This window comes from Carettochelys insculpta, chromosome 3 (genome assembly GCF_033958435.1).
Source record: "Carettochelys insculpta isolate YL-2023 chromosome 3, ASM3395843v1, whole genome shotgun sequence".
Taxonomy (NCBI): Eukaryota; Metazoa; Chordata; order Testudines; family Carettochelyidae; genus Carettochelys; species Carettochelys insculpta.
Window position 1 is genome coordinate 16044793 of NC_134139.1, and position 14729 is coordinate 16059521.

At 41.8% G+C, this 14729-nt stretch overlaps 1 protein-coding gene across 4 annotated transcripts in view; it reads right to left on the reverse strand.

Moving 5' to 3' along the window:
• KIF16B (kinesin family member 16B) overlaps positions 1-13026 on the reverse strand; it is a 286791-nt gene extending 273765 nt beyond the window's left edge. For all 4 annotated transcript variants that reach the window (XM_074989378.1, XM_074989376.1, XM_074989375.1 and 1 more), the window contains exon 1: positions 12858-13026. In XM_074989378.1, the coding sequence (XP_074845479.1) occupies positions 12858-12904 (47 nt within the window). In that variant the 5' untranslated portion in view covers positions 12905-13026. The remainder of the gene's footprint in view (positions 1-12857) is intronic.
• Between the last annotated feature and the right edge of the window lie 1703 nt (positions 13027-14729).

Sequence of the window (14729 nt, forward strand, 5' to 3'; positions counted from 1 at the left end):
TTATTTTTCTCAGCTAAAAACAGTGAGTGAAGCCTTCTTTGCACGACTCAGTTGTGGCAGCAAAAGCTGCCTTTTACTGACAAAAGCAATGAAGGTAGGTGTACACAATACAAAGCTAATTTGGGTGGGAAAACTCTACTGTTTTGCCAGCAACATACAACCATCTTAGTGAAAGGCATAAAGCCTTATACAGAAAAGTTAAAGCATCAAAATGTCAGTGCAGATTGGTGCCATTCATTATGTCAACATAACCAGCCTCACCCAGTATCCCACAATACCTGCCACAACCACTCTGTTCATTGTTTTCAACTCTGATACCCTGTATTTAGCTTCTCAGGCACCAGCTTTATCCCTTTCAAAACTCTGGGAAGTGCCAGGAGCTGCTGCGGAGCAAGTGGAAGAAGCATTAATGGGGAATATTGCCCTCCCAGGCACGCAGGCAGAGCAGGCTGCTATAGCAGGGTAGGGTGTAGCAAACCTGCTTACTCTACACCCATCCCTTTTTAAACAAGTACTTACAAGTACTCCCTTAAACAAGGGACACACATACCTCCCTTAGTTCACTAGACGAGTGAACTCCCCCCGTTGATACAAGCTTTACCCCACTCCTCATGGTCCCAACCTGTGGCAGCCTGACCCCCCACCGCCCCACACCTAACCTGCAGCAGCCTTAAACCCCCCCCACCAGCACCATGGAACCTACCCACCACCAGGTTTTAACCCTCCCTCCCACTCATGGCCCGAAACTGCCCCCAGCCTTTAAACTCTCCCCCACTCCCTAAACCGAAGGGTCTCTTACCTTTCAAAAGCAGCACCACATACTGCCACTCCTTCACCAATCAGAGACTTTTATGGTGCATTTTAATGGGAATTTAGCATCCCTCTTATAAGTTCTCACTTAAAAGGTGGGAACCAATTGTGCTCGCAGAGTGAGGGATGAGTGTACTGTCAACTTGAAGTGACAGCATGCTGACACGCTCACTCTCCCACAACACACACACATCCAAAGCACACACTATTTGTCTCATACAAGCATACCAGAGCTGAAAAGCACTTGGCAATTTAGTAAAATGCCCATGGAATAACAGGATTGAGAAACTTGTATCCTGTGAGGCTGTACCTGCCCCATGAGGCACTGCAAACCCTTTCCAAAGCACCATGGGGCCAGCTGCAGTAAGATAGCTACCCATAATGCACTGCTCTCTGCATCAACACAACAACTGCTAATGCAGATGCATTCTACTGACACAGGAGGCATAGCATGGACTTGCAACAATTTAATTAAAGCAACATAACTGTGGCCAAAACTCTGAGAAATTGACTGTCAGTGTTATCTTTGGTGTGTGAGCCACAATACACGCTGACCAAGTAAGCGACCGATCCCTTGGGGGTAGTAATCACCTAATGTAAACCCCGATTTGTGAGTTCAATCCTTGAGTGGGCCTTGCAAGGTTCTGGGGCAGCTTAAATTAAAAAACAGAGTCAGGAATGGTGAGAGGTCCTGCTATGAGTGCAGGGGACTGGACTTGATGACCTCTCGAATTCTCTTCCAGTTCTATGAGTTAGGCATATCTCCATGTTTCAGTGCGAGGTGTTTTTTTTTTGATTTCGTAAACTTTCATCAGAAAGTCCTCTTTGTCTGAGTGTTGAGGGGCTGGGGAGCTTAAGTGGATTGTCTGTGGCTACATGGCAATACAGGCTGAACCTCTCTAATCCAGCACCCAGGCCCTGACTGGTGCCAAACAAGAGAATTTGTTGGACTAGGGGAGGTCAACATTGTCTAGCAACATTAACACCGCCATACATTATCACTTCTAAAGTACTCTAATCTACCCTTTTTTTAATTGCTCTGTGACACCTAGCAACCAAGTGTGCTTTAATCACATCTCTTTTGTTTTGTTAATAAATCACCTTTCATAAGACAATGATTTGATTCCTGTGTCCCAGAAGGATCTGCGTATAGGCAATCCTAGAACTGAAAGCTCAGCTATCAGCATCTTAGTTTCTTCCTCTGTTTTCAAGCTCTCTCCTAAGTGAAGATTAAGAGCTTGGGGTCACTCCATAGCAGCACATCCCAACAGTGTCTTCCTGGGTTCCAAAGAGGGGTTCTCTTACATGGGTGGTGGTAGCTACCTTCCCAGGTTAGAGAATCTGTAGCTTTGGGAAGCTCTGAAGCAGAAGCCTACAGAGGCAAGGTATTTTAAGGTCTTTTGCAGGCCCTCACCTTCCACACGCAGAGTTTTGGGGTGGGGAAACAGCCTTGACAAAGCCAGAGCAGGAGCATGGGAGACCAAAAGAAACGAAGCAAGTAGAAGCACGTAATGGTTCTCCCCTCTCCCCATCCCACAGTGAAAGGGTATGCGTAATGACAAAATGGTGGTGGGAACACATTTGTAAATGAACTGCAGCCGTGGTTACTGAATCTAGGGTATCCAAGCAACTTAGTGAACTGAGATAGGGACAGGGCCAAGGTGACCATCTCTGTTACAGCTACATATTTAGTTCAGTTCTCTCAAATCCGTCTGTCATTTTTCTTGTTCTTTTAATGCCCTTCAATTGGCCAACATTTTTCAGATGAGGTGCCCAGAACTGAATTCAACACTCACACAGGAGCCACACAGGATCCTAGGAGCCTGATGTGATGATTCCATGCACGAAAACCAAAAATGCATTGCCCTTTCCTGCAGCCTTATCACTCACAGTTCAGGATCCCACATTCTAAATACCAAAACTTCAGCAAGCACCAAGGGTTGGGGGAACGGTTTGAGAGGCCTGATGAAGGAATAATAGCTTTAATGCTTGTCGGATGAGGGAGACTGGGGAAAGGCATGCATGACATCAGAGCTCCAGAGGGTAATTATTAGCTAGTGCCCCCCCACACCCTGCTGTGAAATTGTTGACACTGGAATCTCTTTCTTATGGTGTCCGCTGAGCACTCTCACTATCCCATGACTCGTTGAAGTACATCCTCTTTTATTCCAGAGGTACTTGGACCTGCCAATTCTCCAGTTCTCAGTCTAACCTTGTTTTTCATTGTCCAACTATGTCAGAAGACAGATAAAAAGGCAATAGATGAAGTTTAATTAAGCTGCAACTTTATCCACCTAAAATATCTAGGAGTACCAGCAACAAGTTCGACAGTGTTGATCAATCATCCTTCAATCATTTCCACAAAATTCCCAACCAAGTCCCAGCAATTCTACTGCTGGTACCTCAGTATCCTCCCTTCACAGCAGGTGTAAGTGGACACCTATACAAGATGCACGAACCGTAAATTCCTGCCCCCATCTCCCGCACAAATCAGCTCCCTTAAGGAATGTTTTCATTCAAAGTGAACAACCATATCCATTCCATACCAAGTACCTGTGCTGGACATCAGCTACGAGGATGTAACAGCAAATTGCTTGGCTGTCAATCCCTCACCAGGTTCCACAAGTCCTTTTCACCACTTCATTGGCCTGTTTTATGACTCTGAAAATTGAACTAAAAGGAAGAAAGCACCAATACCTGGGACATTTTGACCTGCTCTTTCTCCAGTTCTCAGCCCAACACTATTTTTAGTTCTGTCCCTTACCTTTAAAATAGCTTGCAATTTACACAGCCAAATCCATTTCCTCTTTAATCCTTTCCCTAAAGTAATTTTCCAACAATCTTCTCCACCTTGTTATCATCCCTTGAAAAATTTGCATATGAAATTGTATCCTTGGTAGGGTGTAAACTCACCCGAATGTGAGTGAAACTCTTTGAACCAGACTATTTAGGAAAGCTAAAGACATGTCCTACTTTACCCCAAAAGGGTAAATTACTCAGTGAAATCACTTTACTGTCTTTATAGTCAAAAGTCAATAGAGGATAAGCAGAAATGTATGCAAAGGAGAAAGCACTCTCATTCATGTTACTTATTTACAAAGTTAGCTGTTGCCAATTCTTAAAATAGAACGTGGGTAGTTCTCAGTGTTACAGCCTATTTCCACAAAATAAACAGGAAAATCAGAGTAAAGGTGAAGTAGCATTATTACTGAGTAAAAAATTCCCACAGTAAAACATTAAATGGCCACTCAAACAATATATTCTACTAATAAAAACAAATCAACACAGAATTTAAGAATATAGTTGAGGCATCTCCATTTTCTGTGTACTAGCTCTAACTGTTGTAGGAACTGTCACCTTGAATTCTAGGTAATGGAATGTTTAGTCACCTGACCCTGATTGCCACAAGTCCATAGACTGTAACTAAGCTAGGACGTCTTATGAAAGTTGAGGATACAGCCCATTGTGAATGGCTTATTGGAATGTGAGACCAGATCTCCAAATTATTGCTCCATCCCTAGCCTGCAATAAGCAACTTCCACAGCGAGGCTAAGAATTTTTCACTACAACTTTATGTGGCTAAGCTAATGTGTACACTGTGAGAAATATTTTCAAGTGCCTTCCTTCCTGCAGATTTTGATAGGATTGCTGAATAATTTTAGTGTCCAAAAGTTTCGAGTTCAATACACTAATAACTATCATACTCCGTACACATCACACAATATAGTCTGTTAGTGACTAACTGGAGCAGCAAAATGAGATTAAAAATGTAAAAGGAAAGATTCAGTTATCACAGATTACAAAATCAAGTTTGTTTTACAAAAATAGGTGCTCTACATGCGATGTGGAGAATAGTCAAGTGAGGAAGTAGGTTTTGTTCAAATTATCTGAGAAAAAGGTGAGACAAAGTACCAAAAGCTGGGACGACAATAAACAAAGGGTCCAAATGGTAAGCACTGGATATTATTCTGAAATACGGTAGCTAAGAAGTTATGCTGGTTTACAGATTATCTAGATAAACTCAGCACATTTTAGGAAGAGGACAGAGAGAAACCTGTTCACTGAGCTTCAGGAGGAGCAGCTGCCTTAAGTATGACTTCTTATTCTTAAAACAAGAGACCAATATTTTTCCAAGTTGTTTGTGGGGCTGACTTTTTCTCAGTCGTCTTTACATTAATATGTTTAAAGGGATTTTTTTTTAAACGATTGTTACCATAGCACGCTAGATCATGAATGAAGATGCAACTGCCTATGATAAAACAGACTAAAATTTACTTTGACATGGAAAACCACCAAGATTAAAGAAACATATTTTGTACCTGTGTGCTTGTGCATGAACGAACATATGACTGTGACTGCACTGAGCTTTAACAGTGCATCTGACCAATTTGGCTAGTTTATCTTAAAAAAGTAAATTAGACCACTTAAACATGATTAGGCCCCAGAGTAACCGTGCTGGGTTCTAATACAGTTTTTGGTCAACTGAACTTTTCATCAACACCTTTGGCTTTTAATATATACAGTAAACTCTTTCATATCCAGCAGCCCAAGGACCAGGAGGTTACTGAATATCCAAATATTCTGGATAACAGAGAGGTATACCTAGCAATGCATAACACTAAAGAAAACCAAGATGAGCTATTAAGAAACAAACAAAAATGTACGCAGAGTACAGTAGACCCTCACTCTGCACAAGAGTTATGTTCCTGGAAAAACAGGAGTAATTCAAAATTTGCTCGAGTCAAGGGGGTGGGACCAGCTGCTCAGCACCAGCAGGCACCAATGCAGCTAGAAGCAGGGGATTCCCCTTTAAAGAGGGACAAGAGCTGGTGGAGCAATTTGCTCCGCCAGCTCTGCCCTGGGGTGCCGCACTGGGGTGGGGAAGGGGGTGAAAAGGGACTCCCTTGTTAGATGGGATCCCAGATTTAAAGTGCTGCTGGCTGTGAGCCAGTTCAGCCACAGCAGCCACCGCTTCTACCACAGCATGGGAGAAGGCGATCTCCCTGTGAAGAGGGATCGCTGTTGGCCTGGGGTGCTGCCAGCTCTGCCCCTCAGTGCTGTCGCAGTGGGGATACAGGAGGGGTGGGACATCCCCTTGTTAAAAAGCTGCTGGCTGGCAGAGCTGAGCCAAAGGCAACTGCGGTTGCAGAGGCAAAGTGGGAGGAGATCCCCCTGTCAAAGGGAATCACAGCTGGCACAGCCAGCTCTTCCCCTCAGTGCCATCGCTGGGGAGGGGTGATCAGGGGATCCCCTTGTTAACAGGGGCTTCCAGCCACAGGGCCCACAGCTAGCTCCGCCTACAGCTGCGGGGCAGCAGGCTCTCCCCCTCCCCCACGGCACTGCCCTCCCCCACATCCTTCTCTCATGTAAATGAGAGATATGTGCATTTCGAATGCACATATCATGGGGGATTACTGTACTTTATTTACCAACAACAGTAGTATTGTACACTAAATTTATACTGTATGTGCTGTATTTATTTTCACTAGACTGTACTTATGGAAAACATAACTAAGATTTATGATTAAAATGCCGATTGAGAGTTCTCAATAATAGAATGCCGGATATGAGCGTTTACTGCAGTACTACAGCCTAGTATCTAATTTTCCTACTTTACTATCTTTTCTCATTGTATAGAACACATACATGCTACTGTAGTTTCTGCTGTTTAATTCTATTAACTATTTTTAAATTAAAAAAGAGCTCAACATGATTATCTTAAATATAGTTTAAAAACCCACAAAGATTTCAGATTTTTCATTCCCTATTATGCCAGTGCTTTAATTATATCCCTAAAATCATATCATTTTTTCAATCTGCACAATTCCAGTTGATACTAAACATGTGCATCCAAATCCAGAGCCTAAAAATTACTGGCTTTAGAAAAATAAGCAAAATATAAATGGCCAGAAAATAAGTGTGCTCATCTTAAAAATAGGAATAGTCAGTTTCTTCAAATTATATATCAAATGAGCCACTGAATGAAAAATGGCCACTGAAATGAAAGAACAGAACACTTGCGAGTCCAACAACCTTGACATTTGCAGTACACTGTTGTCACAGTTTTGCTGTGAGGATCACTTTAATTTGTATTCTAGTCCTTTTGATGCCAGGTTCATTTAGGGACAACATACCATTTTTGGGGTGATGTTTATAAACAAAAATTGTGCATCTATGCCATAAAACATTTTAAAGTCAGAAGCTGATAAGAGAATTGCATCATTATTGTTAAAAACATTGTCTTTATTGTAGCAAAATTAGTAATTTTTTTAAAACAAGTTTTGACATGTCTGTGTCTTGGGTACATTTCTGCAGAATGACTTAAGTTTTCGAGTTGACTATGGTTGAACCTCTTTGTCTGGCACACTCTTGTCCAGCAACATCTGTAATCTGGTATCTTGTCATTTAGCTGGACAACCACTTATAATGGATGTAGCCAAGTTTCCCATGGTCCCATAAAGTTTGTTTACAGACACCAGCCCTAGCTTGAAATGTTCTATGCTGCTATTTAGCTTTAATTTAAATGCGTTTTCAGAGCTCAATAAAACATGGAAGTATTGATAATGTGGCTAGAAAATATTGACCTCCCATGGTCCGGCAAATTCTCTCATTCAGCACCAGTCAGATCCCAAGGCTGCTGGACTAGAGAGGTTCAACCTGTAGTTTCAAGAAGAGAAATAATGTGGATGATGTGAAAGAGTATGGGAAGAGCAAAGAATAAAGAACTAAAAGATTCATTACTGATGTTAATGCAAGATTGTCAGGTAATTTCATGAGTCAGACCAGCAACAGATAAAAGCACCCAAACTGGAGAAATAGAATCAATATAATTAAAGAGGAACACAAGGAACATCCTGTTCAAGCTGCTCTCCAGCTATGCACAAAGAAACATAAGGAGCTCTCTTATATTTTCTCAGGCAACAAAAATAAAAGGGGGAGTTGAGAAAACTTCTAAGGCACAGCACACTGCAAATAAGGCATCACTCGAAGGAATGATTTGCTATCCCTGTTATCACTTGTTGTAACTCTGCTTTTTTCAGTATCTCTTCCACCCAACTCCTCTTAGGCTAAATCGTCTTCAACCATTTCTGAAACTAAACCTCATAGATAACTCTACACATGTAAGTGTCAGCTAGGACCAGCCCATTAGCCAATGGTATTACTTCAGCCACATACCAACTCTCACTAAATTTTTAGTATCAAAAGTAGCTAAGTGCTTTTCCGTTCTATGGCTCAAAAGACTGATTTCTAACCTATTTTATATTGCCAGGATTTTTTTCTCTTCTAGCAAAGACCGAAAGGTTGCTATCACAATGCAATTACATTTGTCTCTTTCCACTTCCACAAAATTACATACATGATCAGAAGAAAAAAAATGAAGGCTTCACAGAGACTTAACATGACCAAACTGGTTTGTAACTATATGAGCTCACACCTGCAGTTTGGTTTAAAAGAGAATGTCTTTAGCTCCTAAGCCTATGCTACATATCATATTATTATGTTATTCAGCAGAAGAGCTTCTGAATCAAAGTTTTGTCAGAAGTCCTTCCTAAAGGTGATACACTTTCAGATTGGAAATATTTTGAGAGAGGCATGGGGGAAGGAAGGAGAGAGACTATACTGGCTCCCATATGAATGTGCGCCTTTTTCAGGGCAGACCTAAGACAGATACCAATGACAAAAAAAACCACCATGAAGGAAGGAAGCGCATTAGAGTTAATCATTCATAAGATGCAATAGCAAATTAAATTTAATAGAGTAAAATTCCTATGCTTGACTCAGTCCAAAATGCATATATGCAACACGTTACATAATTAATGGAGCAATGGCACTACCTTGCATATCTGTTACAAACAGCGTACAAATTTCAAGTATTACAGCCGACAGAGCGCGCATTAATCCAATCGCATTCCAGGGTCAATTTAAATGTCCTATTAAAGAGAAACCCTTAGCACTATAACATTAAGGCTGTGTCTACACTACCTCCCTACTTCGAAGGGAGCATGGTAAGTAGGGTGTTGACAGTTTATTAATGAAGTGCTGTGGTGCATATGCAGCACTTCATTAAGCAAATTCCCCCATGTGGCAACTCCGAAGTGTTAAACTTCCAAGTGCCTGAGTTTGCTTAATGAAGTGCTGCATGTGCACCGTAGCACTTCATTAATAAATTCCCAACAGGGCGGTAGTGTAGGCAAGCCCTAAGTGTTTCATATCATGAAAATAAAACTGATTTATTACAATCACCATGAATGAGTACGTACCTGAGCAGCATATTCTCTGTTATTTTCATCTTTTTCCTTCAGTTGGTTTCATATATATTTAAACAAATATCCTCAAAGAAGTAAAACAATTTTACAAAATTTCAGTAGCTTCCAAATTAGTTCTGTTTTTAATAAGTCAATATTCACCTCTACGTTCATATTTCTCAACTGCACTTAGTGGAAAACACAAAGTGCTTGAAGCTTTGCTGAAGAAGCCTTACCAATAGACATTTTTAAACTATTACATTGCCCTGTCCTAATTACAGATGATTTGAATAGTGAATCATAAAATAAGTTGCATAATTAAATTTAAAAACAAACCAAAGATGTACTAAGCTTCAGCTACAAGAAGCTACAAGTTAAGTAATGTTAAGTTTATTTTACGTATACTCTTCTTAGAAGTTAAAAATAAGAAGGATATGGGAAGGCTTCATGACAAGTTTTTTTATTAAAAAAAATACATCCTTTCACCTACCTACAACTACCTGAGTAGTGGAGCAGATGTAAAGAGCTCATGACAGTCCATCAAGAATATCATAACCAAATGAAGATATAACAAATTTATGTGGGCAAAGTGTTATTATCCCATTAGAATTGGGTTTATACAGTAGAGCCAACATCACTATCCTTTTTAAGGTTCAGGATCTTGGGTTTACACCTCAGTTCAAGGATAAGACCTCCTGCAGCACAGCAGCCATGCAGATCAGAAAAGAATGCCATTTAATGAACCATCAACTTTCCAGTGACCCTGGGCTCTTCCAAGAAAATCTCCCATTGAAATACTGATGAGGTTAAACCCTACAAGGTGTGATGAGAACATAGTCTGATGTGGTATTTTTGCCAATAGTGAGGACTTCTCTACACCATACCTTCAATGCCCAATCATGCAATTTACTGTGTGCAGACAGACTTCTTCAGCAAAGCTGTGAGCATGATCAATACCTCAATTTGCAACTAATTAATGGTTAGTACTCTTAGAAACCACAGCAGCTGGTCATGTTGCCCTGGGTAACAACCTAGGCTGGCACACAGCTGTCTTCCTGTAAACAAATACTGCAGTGCACTCAAGAATCTTTAACCTCATCTTTATAAAATGGTTGGCTGGTTCTCCTTCCTGTTCACTCTCCGAACCTTAACACATCCTAGACAATGCTGCCCAAAACCCCAGCATTACTCCATTGTTTCCATGTGCTCCCCATCTACCTGTGGCATTCACTTGTTGTGTGTTTTGTGCTAAGATTATAAATATGAGACAGTGACTATCTTCTCATGAGATGCATGAGTGCATGTTCTAGAGGGACCCCCACTCATGCATCTGAAGAAGGGAGGCTTTGCCCACTAAGGCTTATACTCCAAAATATCTGTTAGTCTATAAGGTGCCACAGGACTTCTTGTTGTTTTTGAAGATACAGACTAACTTGACTACCCCCTGATACTTGTCTTATTATGTATTTTAAGAAGCACTGCACAAGGAGTCCCTAATCCATTATTAGGGCTCCTCAGTGCTACCACAATGCATAAAAATAATGCTTTGCACTTTCACTCTGCCCTTCTACAGATGGTCTCAAGACAAGTTTTTGTAAACTATCCTAGGATTACGCAAATTCATAAGGACATAACTAAAGCAGATAATGTGAAAGTTAACAGAAGCCCGATTGACATTTATAAATTTAAGGTGTAATTTTTTGAACAGGAAAGATACCACTTCAGATGATGGGACTAAACTGAAGAGACTGCCAAGAGAAGCCAATGAACGTAATATATGCAGAGCTTTGTTTTGTGTCCTTTTTTTGTGCAATATTTGGGTTCGGTCATTAAAGAAGAAATACTATATTTACTCTGTACATTACAAGTTCACTTGACTAGGGGAAACTGCATTTATTTTCCGGGTTTATCTCAAGATGTGTACATTTTGCAACAGCCAACAAGGAAAACAGCCCAGGCAGTGTCCTTTTCATGTCTTTTTTGCAGTCAGTTAGCAGACATAACCTATGAAGACTTCTGATTGTCATTTTTTGAAAGTGTTCAAAAATATTACTTTCCAGATGATGTCTACATTTTTCATTTTTTAAATGAAAAAACCCTCTCAACTGCCACGAAATGAACACTTCACATAAAAATCTTCCCCCGTTGTGGGCCAAGACTAGTTATATTTGTACTATGCAAAAATACCTCTCATTAAAATAAGCAAAGCAGATTGCATTACCCATATGGGACCAACAAAAATGTGTGTTGTACTTTTTTTTAACATTCAGATGAAAGGAAGTATGCTCAACAGTTCCTTGTTTTTCATCAGCCTATTCACAACACTGAAAACTTTCTCACGTTATATAACAGTTATAATTACTAAGTACTTGAAACACAATGTTTTCCGTAAAGGATCCTGAAGCAGCAACCCCTCTTTTAGGCACAATGCAAATGCACTCCTCAGTACATCAAAGTAAAAAAGATTTCATTTGGCAACCAGTTTTAAAGTACAACAACAACAACAACGACAAAAAGGCAGTCATGTAGCACTTTAAAGACTAACAGAATAATTTCTTAGGGGATGGGTCTGTCCCACAAAAGCTCATCAATTAATAAATTATTTTGTTAGCCTTCAAAGTGCTACATGACTGCTTTTTTGTTTTGGTAGAATACAGACTAACACGGCTATCTCTCTGTCACCTTTCAGATTTGAAGTAGTTCTTGTAATGCATTTCTGTAAACAATTTCATATCCACAAGCCCAGAGACTGGGAGGTTGCCAAATATTCAAATATTCTTGATAATAGAGAAGAATACCTAGGAACACATAACACTAAAGAAAAATAAGATTAGATATTAAGAAAGAAAAAAATGTACACAGAGTACTTTATTTACCAGCAAGAGTAGTATTGCACACTAAACGTATACTGCATTTGCTGTGTTTATTTGTATTTACTTTCGCTAGACTGTACTTATGAAAAACGTTAACTAAAATTCACTTATGGTTAAAATATCAAGTATCTGAGAGTTCCAGATAATAGAACGCCGGATATCGAAGAGTTTACTGAATTTTGCTGCATACCGAAGACATTTAAAATTCTCAAACACGATTTTCTTTCCACATCTATACTTGTTATTGCCAACATAGCCCTTACAGGTTTTGTGTGTTCTGTTAGCTCAACCATTAATGGCCACACAAACTTTTACAACTTCCAGATAAAGAATCCAGAAAGATGGGGAGCAACAACCCAGCTCCAAACCATTGTAATGAGTGTTTCAGTGGTATGTAACCGATATGACTTTTCCTGGGAACTGAAGGGGGCGAGAGTTTTCCGGAGACCTTTAAAGCAATGCCCAGTGGTCTCGCGGGGGGATGGAGCGATTACACACTGTTTCAATCAAACTAAAGAAAAAACTTCCTCGTTGTCTGAAAAATCTCACTCCGGTTGTCCCAGCGCTGACTCAGCAGCCCCCATGGAAGCGGGTAAGAGACTAGTGCCAGCACTGACCGGCAGCCAAAGGGGGAGACAGGTAAGGGGAGGAGAAGAGTCTTGGCCCCAGCCCAGCACCTACCGGAGTAGAAGCGGGTGGGGGCTGGTTAAGGTAAAATAAACAGAGCGCGAGGGTCCTAACCCAGGACAAAAAAGGCCAGTCCGACGTCAGCCCCGCAGCCTCCGGGGACGCGGCCGGGGGAACGGCCCCAGAGGAAGGGGACAGGGTAGAGAGGGGTCTCGGCCCCGCAGCCCCAGGAAGCGGGTGAGGAAGGACAGTCCTCCCCCGACCGCACAGCCGGAACGAGCCCGCCCCACCCGGGACACACCTGCGATTCATGGGCCGGACGCGCACAGCCACCTTCACCGAAGCCATGGCTCATCGCTGCGCTGGGCCAGGGCTGCCCCACCCGGCTAGGGGACAGGCCACCTCCCCGCCTCCGCCGCTAGTCCATGCTCCCGTCACGGCGGGCGGGCCAGCGGCTCCCTTCGTTGTCACAGCAGCCACGGGGCAGCGAGCAGCAATGGTACGGCGCCAGCGCAGGGACAAACCGCGTCGGGACGCGTTACTGCTCCCCTCTCCCAGCTGGCGGCTGGGGCCCCGCCCACTGAGGCACTCCCTGCACGGGGCGGGGCATGGGAGTGGCCCTCCTTGGAACCCGCCCACAGCGAGTCCAGGCAAGGAGCTGGTCACGCCCACATGCACACTGACTGAGCAGGTGCAGTCACCTGGGTGGGTACAGACTGGTGCCACCACGGGGATGGGGGTCTCTCTGATATTTACTTCTTTTTATCAGACGCAGCCAGAGCTCTCTCCTTGCTATTTAAACTCTGGACTCTGTTGATCATTTCCTAAATCTGAAGTGGGCTGACTCACAAAAGCACCTTACCTAATACGTTTGTTAGTTTTTAAGGTGCTGCAGGACTGCTTGCTATTTCTGAAGCTACAGATTAACATGGCTGTTTCTCTGACAGTGGAGAACTGTAGGGTTTGTGTAATCCTTCTCCCATAGCCCCAAATCCCAGATTACAGAGGAACCAGGCCTGCCTGTACTTAAACTTCTGATGATGGCTGCAGTGGAACAATAATCCCGGGCAGATATAGATAAAAATCATCATCAACAACCATGGGCTCAGTGCCTGTTGGTGTCTGTTGCCTCCTTCACTATTCCCTTCCATCTTTCACTGTCTAGTGGGGAGTGACTTAGTTTCTGTAGACTAGTTCTGCACCAATCTAATATATCGTCTACCCCTTCTCTGGGAAGTCTACCTCTCCTGTTTGAGTCATCCATTATGCTAAAATAGGTACAAAACATAGAATATAAAATATCCCATATGATGACTTGATTGAAGAAGAGCTGTCAATAGTTTTGAATTTTAGAAAGTGGTGAGAAGCAGGATATTTTGGCATCTGGTCCATACCCAGTGGAAGTAACTGGAGTTTTACTAATTGGGCTTCGGATCAGGCCTTTAATGCACAGTGACATCATAACTGCAGTACTGTATAAATTCTGGTATACTGCAAGGAAGAAAGGGTGTGAAGAGGAGCCCATCCTGCTCACGTGGAAGACAATAGGAAAATGCCATGTACTGCAGTGCTGTCAACCCCTGTAAATATATTGCAAATACAGTAACAGGATTTTGGCCCCTGCTGTAGGCACTCTTTCAACAATGCAAAAAGTTCTAAAAGACGCTGTCTTTGGAGAGTGACTAGTGCAGCCCTTCTAGGTGCTACCATAACACAAACACATTATTCATAATGATTAGTAATGGAATTATTAATAGATCTAAATAAATACTCAGATCCCACAGAGGATCAAAGTCGTTTTGTTTGTGGAATTGAGGGTTTGTACTTGCATATCTCTTTGTCAAAAGGGGACTTGAAAGTGGTCATTCCATTTTCTGATTTATTTAAATATGTTATCAGTTTGGTTTCAAAGCTTGTCCTCACATTTGGAAGGATTACTAGAGTATGTCATTAATGCATGTAAAAGACTTCCACTTAAGTCTCCCCTCCACACACACATATAACAGCAATTTGAATAATTAACAAGAGATATTAGGAAAATTCACACTTTTGTGGGTTTGCAAATTTCATTTTGTTTGACAGCAGGTGTAAAATAAAATAATGCATTTACAGAGCAAAGGCTATTGTCACACTTTAAAAGGTTCCAGTTCCAGGGGGGGCGGGGGGCGTAAAG